The 16064-nt window shown below is 53.7% G+C and overlaps 2 protein-coding genes across 6 annotated transcripts; one reads left to right on the forward strand and one right to left on the reverse strand.

Moving 5' to 3' along the window:
• Positions 1-5108: 5108 nt before the first annotated feature.
• ZNF576 (zinc finger protein 576) lies at positions 5109-8548 on the reverse strand. Of its 4 annotated transcripts, none has more exons than XM_072775567.1 (4): positions 7773-8483; positions 7498-7598; positions 5943-6196; positions 5109-5844 (listed from the first exon to the last, which is right to left on the reverse strand). In XM_072775567.1, exons 3-4 carry the CDS (start codon positions 6106-6108, stop codon positions 5417-5419), a joined length of 594 nt encoding a protein of 197 aa, XP_072631668.1. In that variant the 5' UTR covers positions 6109-6196; positions 7498-7598; positions 7773-8483; the 3' UTR covers positions 5109-5416. The 4 variants fall into 4 exon arrangements, with proteins under 4 accessions (XP_072631668.1, XP_072631657.1, XP_072631647.1 ...); XM_072775556.1 differs by having other exon boundaries at positions 5943-6914; positions 7773-8481; XM_072775546.1 differs by having other exon boundaries at positions 5943-6953; positions 7773-8481.
• IRGQ (immunity related GTPase Q) lies at positions 7766-16064 on the forward strand. 2 transcript variants are annotated; one of them, XM_072775507.1, is made up of 3 exons: positions 7766-8742; positions 9210-9741; positions 11149-16064. In XM_072775507.1, exons 2-3 carry the CDS (start codon positions 9212-9214, stop codon positions 12515-12517), a joined length of 1899 nt encoding a protein of 632 aa, XP_072631608.1. In that variant the 5' UTR covers positions 7766-8742; positions 9210-9211; the 3' UTR covers positions 12518-16064. The 2 variants fall into 2 exon arrangements, with proteins under 2 accessions (XP_072631608.1, XP_072631618.1); XM_072775517.1 differs by lacking the exon at positions 7766-8742 and adding an exon at positions 8749-8892.

The raw sequence follows: 16064 nt of genomic DNA on the forward strand, positions 1-16064 counted from the left end.
TTGAAAATAGAAGCCTAATTATAATGATAGCTACCATTTACTGAGCATTTACTGTGTGCCAAGCCCTGTTCTAAGGCACTTTACGTGTGTTAACTCATAGAAGCTTGGCAACTAAGAATCTTCAAGAATAGAACCTGAATTACCGTAATGGCCATCATTAAATCAGCGCTCACGGTGGACCAGGCCCTGGGCTAAAGTGCTTTATATGGACAATCGCATCGGATCCTTATGAGGTAGGGGCTGTTATTTATTTATTCATTCATTCAACAGTGATGTGTTGAGCACCTGCGAGATACTGGCAGTATCCTGGGAGCTGGGAGTAGAGCAGAGAGCATGAAGAACAAGAATAAGAACCCCTGCCTTTGTGGAAACCCCTATTATAATGGGGAAGACCGATACTTTTTTTCTTTTTTTAAGATTTTATTTATTCATGAGAGACACAGAGAGAAGCTAAGACATAGGCAGAGGGAGAAGCGGGTTCCTCGCAGGGAGCCCAGTGTGGGACTTGATCCCCAGACTGGGGATCAGGACTTGAGCTGAAGGCAGACGCTCAACCGCTGAGCCACCCAGGCATCCCAAGACAGATACTTTTTAAGTGAAATGTATAAAACATACAGACTTTAGAAGGTAGTAAGTGGCTGTGGAGGAAAACAGGGTGGGGAGGCTTGTACCTGTATGTGAGGCGGTTTCAAGTAGGGTGGTCATGGAGGCTTCAGTGAGAAGGTGACTTCAAAAAAAAAAAAAAAAAAGAGAAGGTGACTTCAGAGCCAAGACCAGGAGTAGGGAGGAGTAGGGCACCTGCACTGTCTGCAGGAACCATGAGTGCAAAGGCCCTGAGGTGAAGCCCAACCTGAGGTATTTATGGAAGAACACTTAGAGCATGAAGCTGTTGCTAAGGAAGGCAGGGGAAGACTGGTAGGAAGGTAAAGTCAAGGAGGGGCAGAGGACCAGGCCTGGTAGGCTGTTCTACCAATTTGGGTTGTGTCTCCACGTCTGAGTCATTGTCATAACCCTCAGAGGTATAGGGGCTATTATCACAACCATTTTACGGCTATTCAGCCAGGGCATAGGGAGGTTGACTTAATAGCTACAGCTTTTAAGAAGCGGAGCCTGGGTTTGACTACAGACGGGTGGATGCAGGGCATACATTCTTAACCATTAAGCCACATACCAGAAATGGCAGCCTGGCTGTCCATAGCCACCGTCTGACTGGCAGGAGTGTGGTGGTCTCCACACAGAGTTACTGTGTGGAGTGTGTTGGTCTCCTCGGAGTTACTGAGGTTTTTTAAATCATGTTGGTTATCAACATTTAAAAACAGGCAGCTTTCACATCAAAATGAAGGTTCAGGGTTTCTCTTGAAGACTATGAGGTCTAGAGTGCTGAACCCACAATCTCATGGGGCAGGAGCTTGCTAGAGCTGGCTAAGGGTTACCTCCCGCTAATGGGGCATTCCTCCCCTGTGCTCATTCCTCTCTATCTGGCATCTGGACCCTCATATCCTGCTTGCTTCACTGATGATGGTACCTGCGTGGCCATAAAGAACACTTTCGTTTTGATGCCTGTTACAGAATCTTATACCAAAGCATCTGTCAAAACCCACACTTTTCATCCTAGAAGCTCAGAATCTGAGAACCTGACATTTATCCACTCTTCAAGTTGAGACTTTCATAACCACTATAGCTTAACATCAATGAATCTCAGAATCGTCAAAGCAGAAAATCACAGCTCATTAAAATACCACGGATGGATTTTATTTCCTGGAGCAGCACACTTAAGCACTTTTCTGCCCTAAGACAGGGCTTTCTAAGCATGGATGTAGAGAGTCATCCAGTTATCAGCAAAAATTCCTAAGGATATGTCAGACTGGGAATCAAGAGACCTAATCTGCTGCCTGGGGTCATTCAGTTGCTCAGGGCCCAGACAGGATATGAACACCAAGCTAGGAATTCCAAGAGAGGATTTAACACAGGGCAGTCATTATGCAGCTGTTAGAAGTCTGAGAGCACAAATGTGGAAAAATGAGGCAACTGAGCAATTTGTGCCTACAGAAAGCTCCCACCTCTAGGACTAGGGTACAGGTCCAGCAGGATTTTGGAGGACAGGCCATGTGCAGATGTTTAAACCTCAAGAGGTTTAGCACAGTACTGGTGCTGATATGGAAAGGCACTGGAGTCTGAGCTGCTGCTGGAGGGCTTCCAGCAGGATCCCAAAGCAAGGTGACTGCCTTCCCCTTCTTCCTATCTTCTTTATGCTCATACATCTCGTAGGCAGAACTTGAGGAAGCCAGTTCTGGAGGGAGTCTGGGAAACCTAATTGCAGAAAGCCCAGCATCACAGCATCACAGGGAGGGCTGCAGGTCGAGAGCCTCTAGGTAGACAGTAGGCATAGTCAAGCATTTTTTGAGCCTCTGAGATCAACACTATCTTAGGTACTGAGGAAGTGAGGAAGACAAAACACTTGCCCCCAAGAGTTTGGATTCCAGAGCAAGGACAGAGATAATGACAAAAGCGGGATAATCTCAAGTATTGAAGAGTGCTAGGAAGAAACAAAGTCAGGGTAAGGGTTGGTGGTGCTACTTTAGCCAAGCAGGTCAAGGAGAACCTCTCCGAGGATGTAGCATGTATTGATTACTAAGTAGCAAGTTCTGGGTAAGAGCACTCGAGGCAGGGGGAAGAGCAAGTGCAAAGGCCCTGAGGTAGAAGCCAGCCTGGCATGTGTGACTAGAGTATAGTGAAGATAAAGTAGGGAGGTAGTTGAGATTGCTTAGTGGGGTGGGGCTCCATCATTGTTGGGTTTTCTGGGCCTGGGTAAGGTCTTTGGATGTTTTTTACAGGATGCCATTGGAGGATTTTAAATGAGGAGTTGTGTGTGCTGACTTAACGTACACTGGATGTGGTCTGTAGTGGACCGGAGAGGGCAGCTGTGGTCGCAGGTCTGGGGTGGGGGTGGGGGGAACACTTAGGAGATCCCTGTGGGGAGGGCCTGTCAGACTCCAGAATTTAGAAGTTGAGTACACAGTTGACCGATCTGATGGTAGTGGTGTAGGTGGGGGCTGTAGGAGTCACACTGACCCTTTTTATGTTTTGGGGACTTTTATTCATCATCCAAGTGACTTTCTTCTCCTGGGGAGAAGTCTGGGGTTTGAGCTGAACATAAAGATTTGGAAGTCACCAGGATGCTATTTAAAGTCTTGGGAATCTATGACATCTGGAGAGTGGAGAGAAGAGGAAGAACACAGGCAGGCTGCTATCTGTCTCAGGGGAGCATGTGTGATTAGTGCCTCAGGTTTGGGTTTGAGGGAACCGCTGTGGGGGTGGTGTGAAACATCTGGGTTGGAGACTTCTGAGCTATCACCAGGTGCAGAGGAAATGTTTGGCTTTGGTGAAGTCGGTATTTTAGGATAGAGTAATGGCCGACTGACTCCAAACCACCAATTTCCCCAAAAGTCACCCCAGCAGAGCTCCAGGCTGGCTGGCCCTGTCCAGATCCTACAGGACACACACACAGCCCCCTACTAGAGGTAGTATTTCCCAGGGTGGGAATCCCGGCTTCCGGGCTCAGAGTAGGTTGTATGTCCATCAGGCAAGAGGTCAGCAAACTTACTATAGAGGACCAGATGGCCCTTTACTATTTTAGGCTTTATGGGCCATACGGTCTCCATTGCAACTAACTACTCAAATCTGCCGTTCTGTGCTACCGACAGGCTGTAAATTATGCTGCATGTGACAGAGACCCAAAATAATGGTGATTTAAACAAGATTGAGGTTTATTTCTCTCTTATATGATCGTATGGAAGTGGATATTCTAGGGCTGGTATGACGACTCTGCTCCATGTAGTCAACAAGGGACCCAGGCTTCTGCTGTCTTGCGGCTCTGGCATCCCATATATTGCTCTCATGGTCCAAGATGGCTGGATACCATGTCCACACTCCAGGCAGGAAGGTGGAGGAAAAGGCGTGTCCCTTTCTGAAGCTTGAGAACTCTACCCAGGATTTAGCCAGAACTCCGTCACCGTGCCACACCTAGCTGCAAGGAACCCTGGGAAATGGAGTGCTAGTAGCTACCATGTACCTAGGTAAAAATTGGGAAACAGCTATCCTCTACCAAATTTACCTCAGCTATGGGCTTTAAAAACATCCCTCAGTTCAGATAGTGTCTGTAATTATTGTATGCAGGGCATCAACCGGGGTCTCTAAGGGGGGCAGGGCAGGTAATCCAGAGTCCTGACCACACTCAGTACTGGCCTGGTGGGACCCAGCCCAGGGTTAGGGGTTTCAAGAGCTGAAAATAGGATCTTAATGGGAACTCTCCCAGTGTTGGCCAAATACAACAGGAAACAGAAGGTATCCCTGTTTGATTTCAAACCAGATTCCCCACAGGGCCAGGCCAGCTCTGACCTGAGCTCCCCCCTCCCAGTGCCCTTCTTTTTATTTATTTTGCGAAAGCGTGCGTGTGCACATGCATGTGGAGGATGAAAGGGGGCGGGGGTGTGGGTATTGAGAATCAAGCAGGCTCCCTGCTCAGCAGAGCCCGAAACCAGGCTGGATCTCATGACCCTGAGGTCATGACCTGAACCAGAATCAAGAGTCCCACATTTAACCAACTGAGCCCCCTCACTATGCCCTTCTTATATTTTCTGGCAATTCCTGCTCAAAAGCCAGAGTTTCTGGTTTAGACATTTTAATACAGATCTTTTCTGTTTTTAGATACTATTTGCTATTTTATTCATGTCATCTCACCTAAACATCTAGAAAATATTCCATGACTAGAATGGTACATGAAATTAAGCGGGCAATAGATTACTGGGGAAGGAGCCCAAATCCAAATACCAAGGCCCCTCAGTGAGTGGGAAAGACTGTGACAGGGAATGGGAGAAGACAGGGACTTGAATTGCAACCCCCACATGACTCAGACAGCCCCCAACTTTGCTACCGCACCCCAAAGGCCCAAGTTTCCCCACATCTGAGACCCTTCCAGGGACATTACAGCCCCGCCACACCTCACCCTCCCTGTCCCCCTTCAGGCACAAAACCAGGGGGAATTTGCTCCTACAGCTCATGGCATCCATCTGGGAAGAATTAAAGGTGATTACACAATCTGCAGCTAGTTGTGATTTCAAACTATTTAATTGGAAACAAGGGAGATACAAATAACAATTTTCCCTTTTGCTTGTTCATTTCTCTTAAAAGATTTCACTAATTTCGCTATATCCCTGAAGGCCTTTGTGTCCTCCAAAGACTGAATCTGGAGATGAGCATCTTCTGGGTCCTATTTATCAGGAGTCCTTTGCCTGTCCAGGGAGGGAAGCACATCCTTCCAAGGCGCCCATCCCTTATCAGAGGTGGGTTCTAGCAGCCACAGAACCCATCCCCCCCCCACACACACCCATTGCCCTAGGGAGGGTGTAACCCTCACTCAGAGTTCCCCCCGGGCATGCCGGATGTAGTGTTGATGCAGCCCAGCTTCCTGGGCAAAGTCCTGACCACACTCAGTGCAGGCAAAGGGGCCTGGAGGGACACGGGTCTCATGCGCCTGGCGGTGCCGCCTCAGAGAAGCAGCCTGCCCAAAGGTCTTGCCACAGTCAGGGCAGGGGAATGTAGGGTGGGCAGCGGTGGGTGCAACTGGCGTGGAGGGCCTGGCTGCTGGACCGTGGCTGCGCTGATGGGCGAGCAGGGCCTTGGAGGAGGGGAAGGAGCGGGCGCAGGTGAAGCAGATGAAGAGGGCCCCCTGCAGCTTCTGGGCCACGAAATCAGCTGGGTGCTCCCGCTTCATGTGACGCTCCTGGAACTTGGAATCGGCGAAGGTGATGAGGCAGCGGGTGCACTGCGGGGCCCCCAGGTGGCCTGAGGGACGTGGGGAGAGGTCGGGGGAAGCCAGCAAGAGTCACCAGGACCTCTCCCAAGCCCCAGGGTCTTGCCAACAATTTACATTCAGTGCTTACTATATGCCAGCTGTACGTCAGGGCTGGACAGTGGCACAGGCAAACTATTACAGGACGTTTTATGGATGAGCAGACTGAGGCTCTGAAAGGTTAGGCAACTTGCTAGGAAATGAAATGGTGGAGTCAGGAATGGAACCCAGGGAGTGTGCTCTCCCAGCAGAGCCATGTGATTAGAGCACAGCCTCTGGAGCCAGACTACTTGGCACTGAATCCCAGATCTGCCACTTCCTAGGCAAGTACAACGGTTTCCTCATCTGGAAAATGGGGTCATAACCATATCAGTATGGTTGACTGATCAGTACAGTTACAACTACCTCATGGGGTTGTTGGAGGGAGTAAATGGGTTATTACTTCATATAAAGTGCTTAGAACAGTGCTACACAGTGGTTTGCGGTTACTCGTATTGAGAAAGAGAAAAGCAGCTTGACAGGGGCTGGCCTGGCACTCACAGCTAGGCCTTGGTGTTCTCCTGTTGAACAGAAGCAGTTTCACAGAACCTTGTCAGACAAAGCCATGCTGTGACTGAGATGAATCACATCAAGACCATGCCAGAGTAACGTCTGAACACAGACAAAACATGAACATTGTCCAAGCCACAAAAATGACCAAACATCCCCCTATCCTGGCTCACAGGAGGGGCTGCTGCTGCTTTATCAATCACAGCTTGAGCCTTTGTACCCCCCCTCCTGGATAAGATTTATTTACACAGCCAACCTATCTTTTGCCCCTACTTACTGGCAGCATTTAATTGGAACAAAACCCTTCCTTGAACCTTCTCCCAAATCACCTAAGATAAGTCCTTTCTAACACTGAGATGCCCCACAGTGCTTCAGGGTGTGTGTGCTTCCTCAGTGCAATGAGTGATAAACCCAACTTGTTCAAATGCAGGTGTGTTCCTGGTGGTCTTTGGCCGGAGGACCTTGACACTGGAGCTCATTGTCCCAGATAACCTCTTTGCCTCAGTTCCCTTATCTGAAAGCAATGCCAATTCCATTGGGTCTGTCAGGAGGACTGAGATAATGAAGGTTAAACTCTTAGAAAGCGCCCAACACCTAGTAAGCATTCAGTAGAAGCTGTTGCTATCCTATGTCAAACTGGCTACCTCTGCTAACAGCAGACTCCCCGATATCAAACCTTCCCCATCTCTGCCACTAATCCCCTTTACAGCCGTGTCACCTGAGTAGTGGCAACCTCTTTTGACAGGGAAACCCGAGCCCAAGTCACACACCCAAAGTCTGGGGCAGAGTTGGCACTGGAACCTCGGGTCTCCTCTCTCAGTGTCCAACATTTTCTCCCACCCAAGCCTCTCTGGGTGCCACTCTGTCCGTCCAAACTGCAGCCCATTCGAACTTACGTGGCCAGAGCGGGATGGGTACATCTGAGCACAATAAAGGTAAGGGTAGAGAATGGCAGTTCCTGGTAGGGCAGCTTATAAACCATTTATTACAGCCCCTTTGCAGCAGGCGAGTGCTTGTTACATGCCTGGGACACTGAAATCCTTTTAGCTAGCTAGCATCGGCTCCAGCACCCCACCCGTCTGGCCAGCAGCACTCACAGATGTCGCCTCCTGGGCTGCGGGGACTCCTCTCCTGGGACGGATCCTGCTGCTCCGTGGCCCCTTCGAGATGCGGGTCCTCCATAACGCCTGGGATCCCTCTGGTCAAGAGAGCAGCGCGCATGACAGGACAGTAAATCAAGTGAAGTCGCTCATGTATCCATTGCATGAAGGGGCCCGCAATCCTATGACCTCCGGCAGGCTCCCCTTGCTTCCCGCCCACCCCCACCCCACCCCACCCCACCCCGTAAGAGGCCATCCTCTTGAACTCTAACCTGGTGGAGCTCTCCTCAGGGAAGCTTCGACCCTCTCAAAAGATCCGACTCCCCAGGCCTGTGATACCCCGTGGAGCCGTCTGACCTGCGTGAGACCTCTGGCCTCCCACATCTAACTCCCTGAAGTGCGGGCATGGAACCCTTGATCTCTTGACACCAGCTCTCCCACGTGTCTTGAGGCAGGTAGTGGCGCCCCGGGTCTAACCCGCCTCCTCCCGGGAGGCATCTTTCTCTGACATCCTGTGACCCTCGTTCCACCCCGGGCCCCCGCCTCCCACGCGCGCCTTCAGCCTCGGTTCCCTCCTCCCGAGGCCGGGTAGCCCCAGGCCTCGGCTTTTCTCCGGACAGCAGCGGGCAGCTCTCGTGGCGCCAGTCGGCCGCTCGTCACAGCGCCGCCACCCGGAGGGAAGCGGGGTAGGGCCCCCGAGGCTCAAGGTCCCAGGGGCTCCCACGCCCTTTCGCCGGAGGAGCCTCTCGACGCCGAAAGCCCGGCTACTATCCGGCAGTGATGCAGTCGCGCCAGCCGGGTCCTCAGAGAAACGGGAGGGGTCCTTCCCCGCAGCGGGATGCGTTATGATGACGTCGCGGCCGCCCGTGCCGGACCGACCTCCGCTTCTTGCGCAAATGTGGCCGGGCGCTGCTGGCGCGCAGGCGCTCTGACTCCCTCATTGTTCGGGGCCCCGCGGCAGCAGCAGGGGGGAGCCGGCGCGCTTCGATTGCTCTGCGCAGCCGCCGCCAAGGGCTGTAGCCCCGAGGTCACGCTTCCAAGACACACCCCCTCCTTAAAAGAGTGACGTCAGGTTAGAGCCCTCGGAACGGGTCTGGACGGCCCCCCCTCCGCCCCTCCGCCCCAAATCGGGGTGCCCTAACCTCTTCGGCCTCCGTCCGCCCGACCCCAAGGGCGGGGCTTCTCAGCGGCTGACCCGCCGCCGCGGATCGCGCTCTCCGGTGACTGCCAGCGCTTTGCTCGGTTAGTGGTTTGGAAGGGAGGAGTGCGGGAATAAAAACATCCATGTCCCTGAGGGAGGAGGGGCCTGGAGGTCCGGATGTCTAAGATTTTGAAACCGAGAGAGTGGGGCGCCTGGGCGGCTCAGCCGGTTGAGCGTCTGTCTTCTCTCAGGTGATGATCCCCGGGGTCCTGGGGTGGAGCCCCGCATCAGGCTCCCGCTCAGCGAGGAGTGGGCTTCTCCCTCCGCCCCTCCCCCCCGGCTGTGCTCTCTCTCTCTCTCTCAAATCAATAAAATATATATTTTTAAATGTATCCAGAAAGAGGGCGGACAAGCCACCCGGGTCCTTGGGGAATAGACAGGGCGTGGGTGCCGGATGTTTCCCTGGGAGTGACACGCAAGAATGGAGGGGGGACAGAGTGAGCAGACCAGGAAAGAAAAAGGTCGAGTGCTCCCTGACCCGGGTCTGCACCACCCCCTTGCCTTCCAGGTATGCCACCGCCACGGGGTGACGTGACCGCCTTGTTCCTGGGGCCTCCGGGCTGTGGCAAGTCCGCGCTGATCGCAGCGCTGTGCGACGGGAATGTGGAGACCATAGAGATTCCCGAGGGCCGACCGGACTCCGGGATCCCCAGCCTGCGAGCATTGGGCCCTGGCCTCTTCCTGGGCGAGCTGAGCTGTCCGCCCGCAGCGCCAGGGCCCTGGGCGGCGGAGGCCAACGTGCTGGTATTGGTGCTGCCCGGCCCCGAGGGGAACGGGGAGCCCCTGGCCCCAGCGCTGGGAGAGGCAGCGCGGGCCGCCCTGGCCCGAGGGACCCCGCTGCTGGCTGTGCGGAATCTCCGCCCTGGGGAGTCACAAGATGAAGCCCAGGCCCGGGATCAGACCGCGGCCCTGCTGAACGGCGCGGGGTTGGGGGCCGCTGCTCTCTTCGTGCTGCCCGCGGACTGCGGCCGCCGAGACGGCTGCAAGGAATTGGAGCGCCTGCGAGTGGCGCTGCGGAGCCAGGCGGAGGTGCTGCAGAGGTGAGCGAGGACTTGAGGCCTAGTGCTTTACATTTCACACCCAGAAAATGTTCTTTGAGATCGCGAGACCCCACCCCCAGTGAGTTTGGGGCAGGCCTTAACAGGATAGCTGCTGGGGGCCCTGCTCTCTGGCCCTGGTCCTGCCCCTCAGCGCAGGTTTTGAGGTCAGCGAGGCTCCACTCCAAGCCAGCACTCAATGCTGGAGCCTTTCTTGTCTTCTAGGCTCCGCCCCACCAAAAGGTCAGCTCGAGGTTCTGACCCGTCCTCCCAGGTTCTGCCCCCCGCAAGCATTCTCAGGTCCCAAGCCCTGCTTCACTGAGCATTTTAGGAGAGGCGAGGACCTAATGCCCAAATACTTCCCCCATGGCAAAAGTTTGGAGGAAGGCTTACTCAGCACACAAGCCTGCGATCCCCGCCAAGATGTTACCCAGGGATTCACACTTTCGAGCCCTCCTCGTCCTCTCCACCTTCAGCTTTGCTCCACCTTCAGCTTTGTTCTCAAGCTACACTAGTCCTTGTAAAGCCACACCCTCAGTGAGCCTTGCCCTTTCTGGATTTCCTCCCCCTCTGCCTTTCTTTAATCCCAATCCCATCTCATTTCTATGCCCACTCGCTGGCTACCTCCTAAATCCTCCCCCCCCCATCCCTGGCCACCTGTTTTATAGAAGTCCAAATGAGGCCCACTGGGTCAGTGCACATCTTTTTTCCTTAGCCACTCCTTGGTAAGCACTAATAAGCGAGGCTTTTCCCCTCACTGGCCCTTCTTCGCCTCAGTAAACCTAGTCTCTGCAAAGAGCGCCCTGGGTGACCTTGCTCCGGTCCAAAGGTGCTTGCCTTTCCTTTAGCCCACAATACAGTTGCAAGTCAGTCTTTGCGGGAGCCCCATCTTCCAGGAGTTTTGCTTGGCCTTTCTTAACCCTGCAAGGCCCTTGGGAAAGTGCCCCCTCCCCCAAAGACTGAATCTCAGAGAAGATTTAGCAGGTTTCCCTTTTTAGGTTTTGTCAGAAACCTGACCTCAACCAACCTGCCCCCCTGCCCCCATTTTATTTTTTTGTTTTTTAAAAAGATTTTATTTATTTATTCATGAGAGATACACAGAGAGGCAGAGACACAAGCCGAGGGAGAAGCAGGCTCCATGCAGGGAGCCCGATGTTGGACTCCATCCTGGGATCACGCCCTGAGCTGAAGGCAGACGCTCAACCACTGAGCCACCCAGGCGTCCCCTTCCCCCTGCTTTAAGCCCTAATTCCTATATATTTTATGATGAGTCTGGCTCCTCTGTCTTCTTTCAGAGGTTATTCAAAAACTCCACCCATATCATCCTAGTCTGGTCCCATCCCCATAATGCAGCTCTCCCGCGTTTAAACCCTCTTCTGCTCTTGACCCTCCCTTTCCCTGTCCCCTTAGGCTCCTGCCCCCGGCACAGGATGGCTTCGAGGTACTGGGTGCGGCAGAGCTGGAGGCCGTGCGGGAGGCTTTTGAGACCGGTGGCCTGGAGGCGGCGCTGTCGTGGGTTCGCGCTGGCCTGGAGCGACTGGGCAGCGCGCGGCTGGACCTGGCCGTGGCCGGCAACGCCGATGTGAGCCTTGTGCTGAACGTGCTGCTTGGGCTGGATCCCGGTGACCCAGATGCCGAGCCTGTTTTCATGCCCGCGGGGCCCACGCCCCACCCGGCCCCAGAGCGTCCCAATGTGGTGCTCTGGCACGTACCTCTGGGCTCCGCGGGCACTGCTGCCGCCACCCCCCATCCGACCCACTACGACGCCCTCATCCTAGTCACCCCGGGGGCCCCCACTGAGAAGGACTGGGCTCAGGTTCGGCCCTTCGTGCTGCCAGATGCGCCGCTGGTCGGCGTGCGAACAGATGGTGAGGGCGAAGATCCAGAGTACCTGGAGGAAGAGGACGAGGCGGAGAAAGAGAAGCCCAGCTGCGAGAGCTTAGAGAACACAGGCGGAGAGGGGGTGAAGAATGCACGCAGTGAGGGAAGGGAGAAACGTGGCCCGGGATTGCAGAAAGGTAGCGAGGAAGATTCCGAGAAAGCAGGCAGCGGGGAAGGCTCGGAGAAAGCGGGCAGCGAGAGTGTGCCGCCTGTTGGCGGTGGCGGGAAGAAATCAGGCAGTGGGGACGCGGAGCGTGCGGCCGCGCTGAGCCCCGAGGATGAGACGTGGGAGGTGCTGGAGGAGGCGCCGCCACCCGTGTTCCCGCTGCGGCCTGGCGGCCTCCCGGGGCTCTGCGAGTGGCTGCGGCGCGCGCTGCCCCCGGCCCAGGCGGGGGCGCTGCTGCTGGCGCTGCCCCCCGCGTCTCCCCACGGGGCGCGCATGAAGGCGGCGGCGCTGCGGGCCGGGGCGTGGCGGCCGGCTCTGCTGGCCAGCCTGGCGGCGGCGGCGGCGCCCGTACCCGGCCTAGGCTGGGCGTGCGACGTGGCGCTTCTGCGGGGTCAGCTGGCCGAGTGGCGGCGGGCGCTGGGGCTCGAACCCGCCGCGCTGGCTCGACGCGAGCGCGCGCTCGGCCTGACCCCGGGGGAGCTGGCGGAGCGGACGCACTTCCCGGGCCCGGTGACGCGCGCCGAGGTGGAGGCCAGGCTGGGCGCGTGGGCGGGCGAGGGCACTGCGGGGGGCGCGGCGCTGGGGGCCCTTTCCTTCCTCTGGCCCGCGGGCGGCGCGGCGGCCACCGGCGGCCTGGGTTACCGCGCGGCGCACGGCGTCCTGCTGCAGGCCCTCAGCGAGATGCAGGCCGATGCCGAGGCGGTGCTGGCACCCCATGTGCCCGCGCAGTGAGGGGTGGGACGCGGGTCTGGGGGGCTGCCGGGGTGCCCAGTGTCCCTCCTGCTTGGCTCCCCCAGGGGCTGAGGACTCCACGTCCTGGTTAGAGGGATAGGGATTGGGGGGGTCCAGATGCATGGGATGTCTGGGCCTCTGAGGTAGCGGAGCTGGGGGCCACCACTCAGAATGCTGGGTGCTTGAAGGGAATGAGGGCTTTGAATTCATTGGGGTGGACTTTAAGATTCCAGTTGCTGGGTGGTGGGAAGTCTCCATCTACAGGAGGGAACAGGGGACTGTGCAAAAGAGCTGCAGAACCTTTGATCAGGAATAGAGAGATGTCTGTTATTTGCTGCTGGGGGGTGGGGGGGGGAGGGCCTGGTGAGCCAGATTCTTTTCCCAGCTGTTGTGGGGAGGATGGTCCCAGAAAAACGAGGGAAGTAGGCAAGAGGTCTGGGCATGGTGGGCCCTGGGGGTAGCCAGAGACCAGGAATGAGGCCTTCTGGTGTGAAGGACAGGAACCCATACCTCAGAGGTATCTCCCACAAATTCCTTATGGATTTGGACCCTGGCAATCACCTCTCTCAGTGCGAGTTTGGAAAGGGACATGACTACCCGCCCCCCTTTTATAAGTGCTGAGTGATTCAAGGGATCTTTGGTGTGTCTGTTCCTTTGTCCCCCTTTCCCTGAGTGGTTTCTATCTCTTTTTGGTCTTGATTTCTTCTATCATTAAGCCGAACCCTTTCTGGCCTTGATATTTTATACTCCTGCCTTTTTTGGAAAAGCAGCTATAATGCTGCACTGACAGATATTTCTGTGTTGGCTACCTCAGGTGTCCCCAAGAGGCTCTGCCCTCTGGTGTACACACAGGGCTGCGGAGAGCAAGAGACCCACAGAACAGCGAGGTAGTGTTCCAGACGGTGGGAGTGTGCCGTAAGTGAAGCAAAGGCAGAAACCACAGTGCCTGGAATGTTCTAGGCTGCCAACTATAGGTAGAAAAGATGCCACAGGTTACAGAGTTCTTGTATCAAAAAGCAGGAAAGGGGGACCCAAAAGGCCATTAAGTAGCATCTCTTTTATGAGAGATGGGGAGGGCAAAGCCCAGGGAGGGCAGGCTCTAGGCCCAACAACACACAGCAGGGTCCTATGTGGTCTGGCCCCAACCTCATCCCCTAACCAGCCTGATCTTCCGATGCCTGGGTGGGCCACCTTGGATCCTACCCCAGGATCTTTGCATTTGTTGTTCTTTCTGCCTAGAATGCTCTACCCCCGGATCTTCCCATAACTGGTTCCTTCTTATCAAGCAGATCTCCACTCAAACGTCCCCTCAGAGAAGCCATCCCTGTCCAGTGTAACTGAATCAGCTCACACGCCCCCATTACTCTTCTCAGCCAGTTATTTCCCTTGCAGCAATTTTTACTGTAGGCAATTACCTTATTTATTTATTTACCTATTTAATAGCTATTGTCCTTTTACCTGTTTTGTTCTCTGCTCTACCCCTAACACCTAGAAGAGTGCTTGACCCACAGTAGGTGCTTAGTAATTATTTCTTTTCATTCATTAGTCAGTGGCAGACTGGAATTTAGATTGTCGGCCTCTTGCCACAAGACAGGGAAAATGAGCAAGGTGGGGAGAAACAAGCATCTGATGGGAGAGAAAGCTCCTGTCTGAGGTCAGGGGATCTGGGAAGCAAGCACGGCTTTGCCACTGTCACTCTCGGTGACTTGGACCAGTGCCTTATGTTCCATCTGAGAAATGAAAGGGCCGGACGAGAACCGTATATACTTGCAAGATCCTATTTTCTTTGACAGCAGGAGACAAGGGTGACCGATCTGAGAGACAGGTCCTTTGCCAGATGGTATTCCCATGTCCATCTCGAACCCCTACCATTGGCACAATTTATCCCATCATAGTTGAGATGGCTGAGGGTGGAAAAAAGCATTTGGCTTTATACTGAATGGCTTCAGACATGGTCTTCAAAGGCCTTTGAGGCTTCGGGGAAAGGTATTTGCCCATCTCTGTAATATCCAGTACAACACTGTCTACCTCTCAATCTGGAATGCCAGCCATGGGAAAGTGGGAGAGGTACACAGCCGTGCTGTCCAACAGAAACGGGTTGTGAGCCACATCTGTAATTTGAAATGTCCTAGCAGCCACAGTAAAAATGTAAAAGAAAACAGTGAAAACTAGTTATGTTTTACTCAACCCAGTACACCCAAAACATTATTTCAACATGTAATCAATATAGAAAAGAATGAGATATTTTCCATTCCTTCATGCTGTCTTTGAAATCGGGTGTGTATTTTGCACTTAGCACATGTCTCATTCAGATGATAAATTCTCATCAGAAGTACTCCTGTTTAGCTTTCCTAAAGTTCATTAATAGAGAAAGAGATTCATACACCCAAGTTGTCCCGGTTATATTGAACAGTTTCCCAATAACTGAGGTGCATATCAGTTTTTAAGTAAAAATGAATAAACACCATTTTCTCAGTCACCCAAACCATGTTTTAAGTGCTCAGTAGCCACATGTGATGTGTGGCCACAGTACTAGACAGCACAGACCTAGAATACTCCCATCATCACAGGAAATTCTACAGACATAGCTCTAGGGTCAGACAGTCCTCCTGACATTGGGGCAACCTTGGGGAAGTCACTCAGCAAATGGTATCTACCTCACAGGGTAATTGTAGGAATAGTGTATGTACATGCATTCTCCCCCCTGCCTCTCTCTCTCTCTCTCTCTCTCTCTCTCTCTCATACACACGCACATGTCAGCATGCTGCAGCCGTCCAGAGAAGCCTCGCATATGAGGAGCTCGAACATAAGTCTTGTTGCCTTTGCCCTTGGCCCCAGGCAGTACCCAGACAACTCTAGTCTGGGCACCTCTGTCTCATGCCCATGCCTTTGCTCACAGAGTGCCCTTGTCTTTTTCTGCCACTTTCACACCATCTCTGATTTGGTCTGGCCTAACATCTCTGCCCTGTGCTTCCCTCCCTCAAATTCCTTCTGCCCTCATGCCAATGGGGATCATGCCAGAGATCATATCTGAGAAAGCAAGACCCAATTTTGTTTGCCTATGTCTCTTTTGGGGAGTGCTGGTTGTGTTTATATGTGTATGTGAGTTTATATGTGTATATGGACACTCTTGGGTGTCATGACTAATTTGGGGGAAGGGTTGTTTTTAAATTATGACTTTTGAAGGGAGTCCTAAACGTTGCTAGTGAGGCTTCTGTCTCTGGTAGCATCCAAGCAGAAAGATTAAGACTCCCTTGAGAACGGATTGCTGCTGCCCTCGGGGTGTTTCAACATCATACTTCCAGGCTGGAAGACCCTGGAAGGCAAGAATTCCAGGAAATGTATGCTACATCTTGGCATTGCCATCCATTACCAGAAGCAGAAGTAGAAGAGACAATCTCATCACCTTAGCTGAGTTTCATACATTTCTGGATAATGATGAAGAGACTTGTATCCATTGGGGTGGGGAACCAGGGAGGGCTAATCCAGGGTGTGGTAGGCCTGTGGTGCTTTTTGAAGAGGTCAATAAAAATGAGTAGAGATACCA

The sequence above is a fragment of the Canis lupus genome, chromosome 1, assembly GCF_048164855.1.
Source record: "Canis lupus baileyi chromosome 1, mCanLup2.hap1, whole genome shotgun sequence".
Lineage (NCBI taxonomy): Eukaryota > Metazoa > Chordata > Mammalia > Carnivora > Canidae > Canis > Canis lupus.

Excerpts from the sequence above, each read along its gene's own strand:
- IRGQ (XM_072775507.1), top strand. The coding sequence starts at position 9,212 with ATGCCACCGCCACGGGGTGACGTGACCGCCTTGTTCCTGGGGCCTCCG. Across the intron at positions 9,742-11,148 it reads CAGGCGGAGGTGCTGCAGAG|GCTCCTGCCCCCGGCACAGG; the intron begins GTGAGCGAGGAC and ends CTGTCCCCTTAG.
- ZNF576 (XM_072775567.1), bottom strand. The coding sequence starts at position 6,108 with ATGGCTCTGCTGGGAGAGCACACTCCCTGGGTTCCATTCCTGACTCCA. Across the intron at positions 5,845-5,942 it reads TGACGTACAGCTGGCATATA|GCCACCTGGGGGCCCCGCAG; the intron begins GTAAGCACTGAA and ends CACGTCCCTCAG.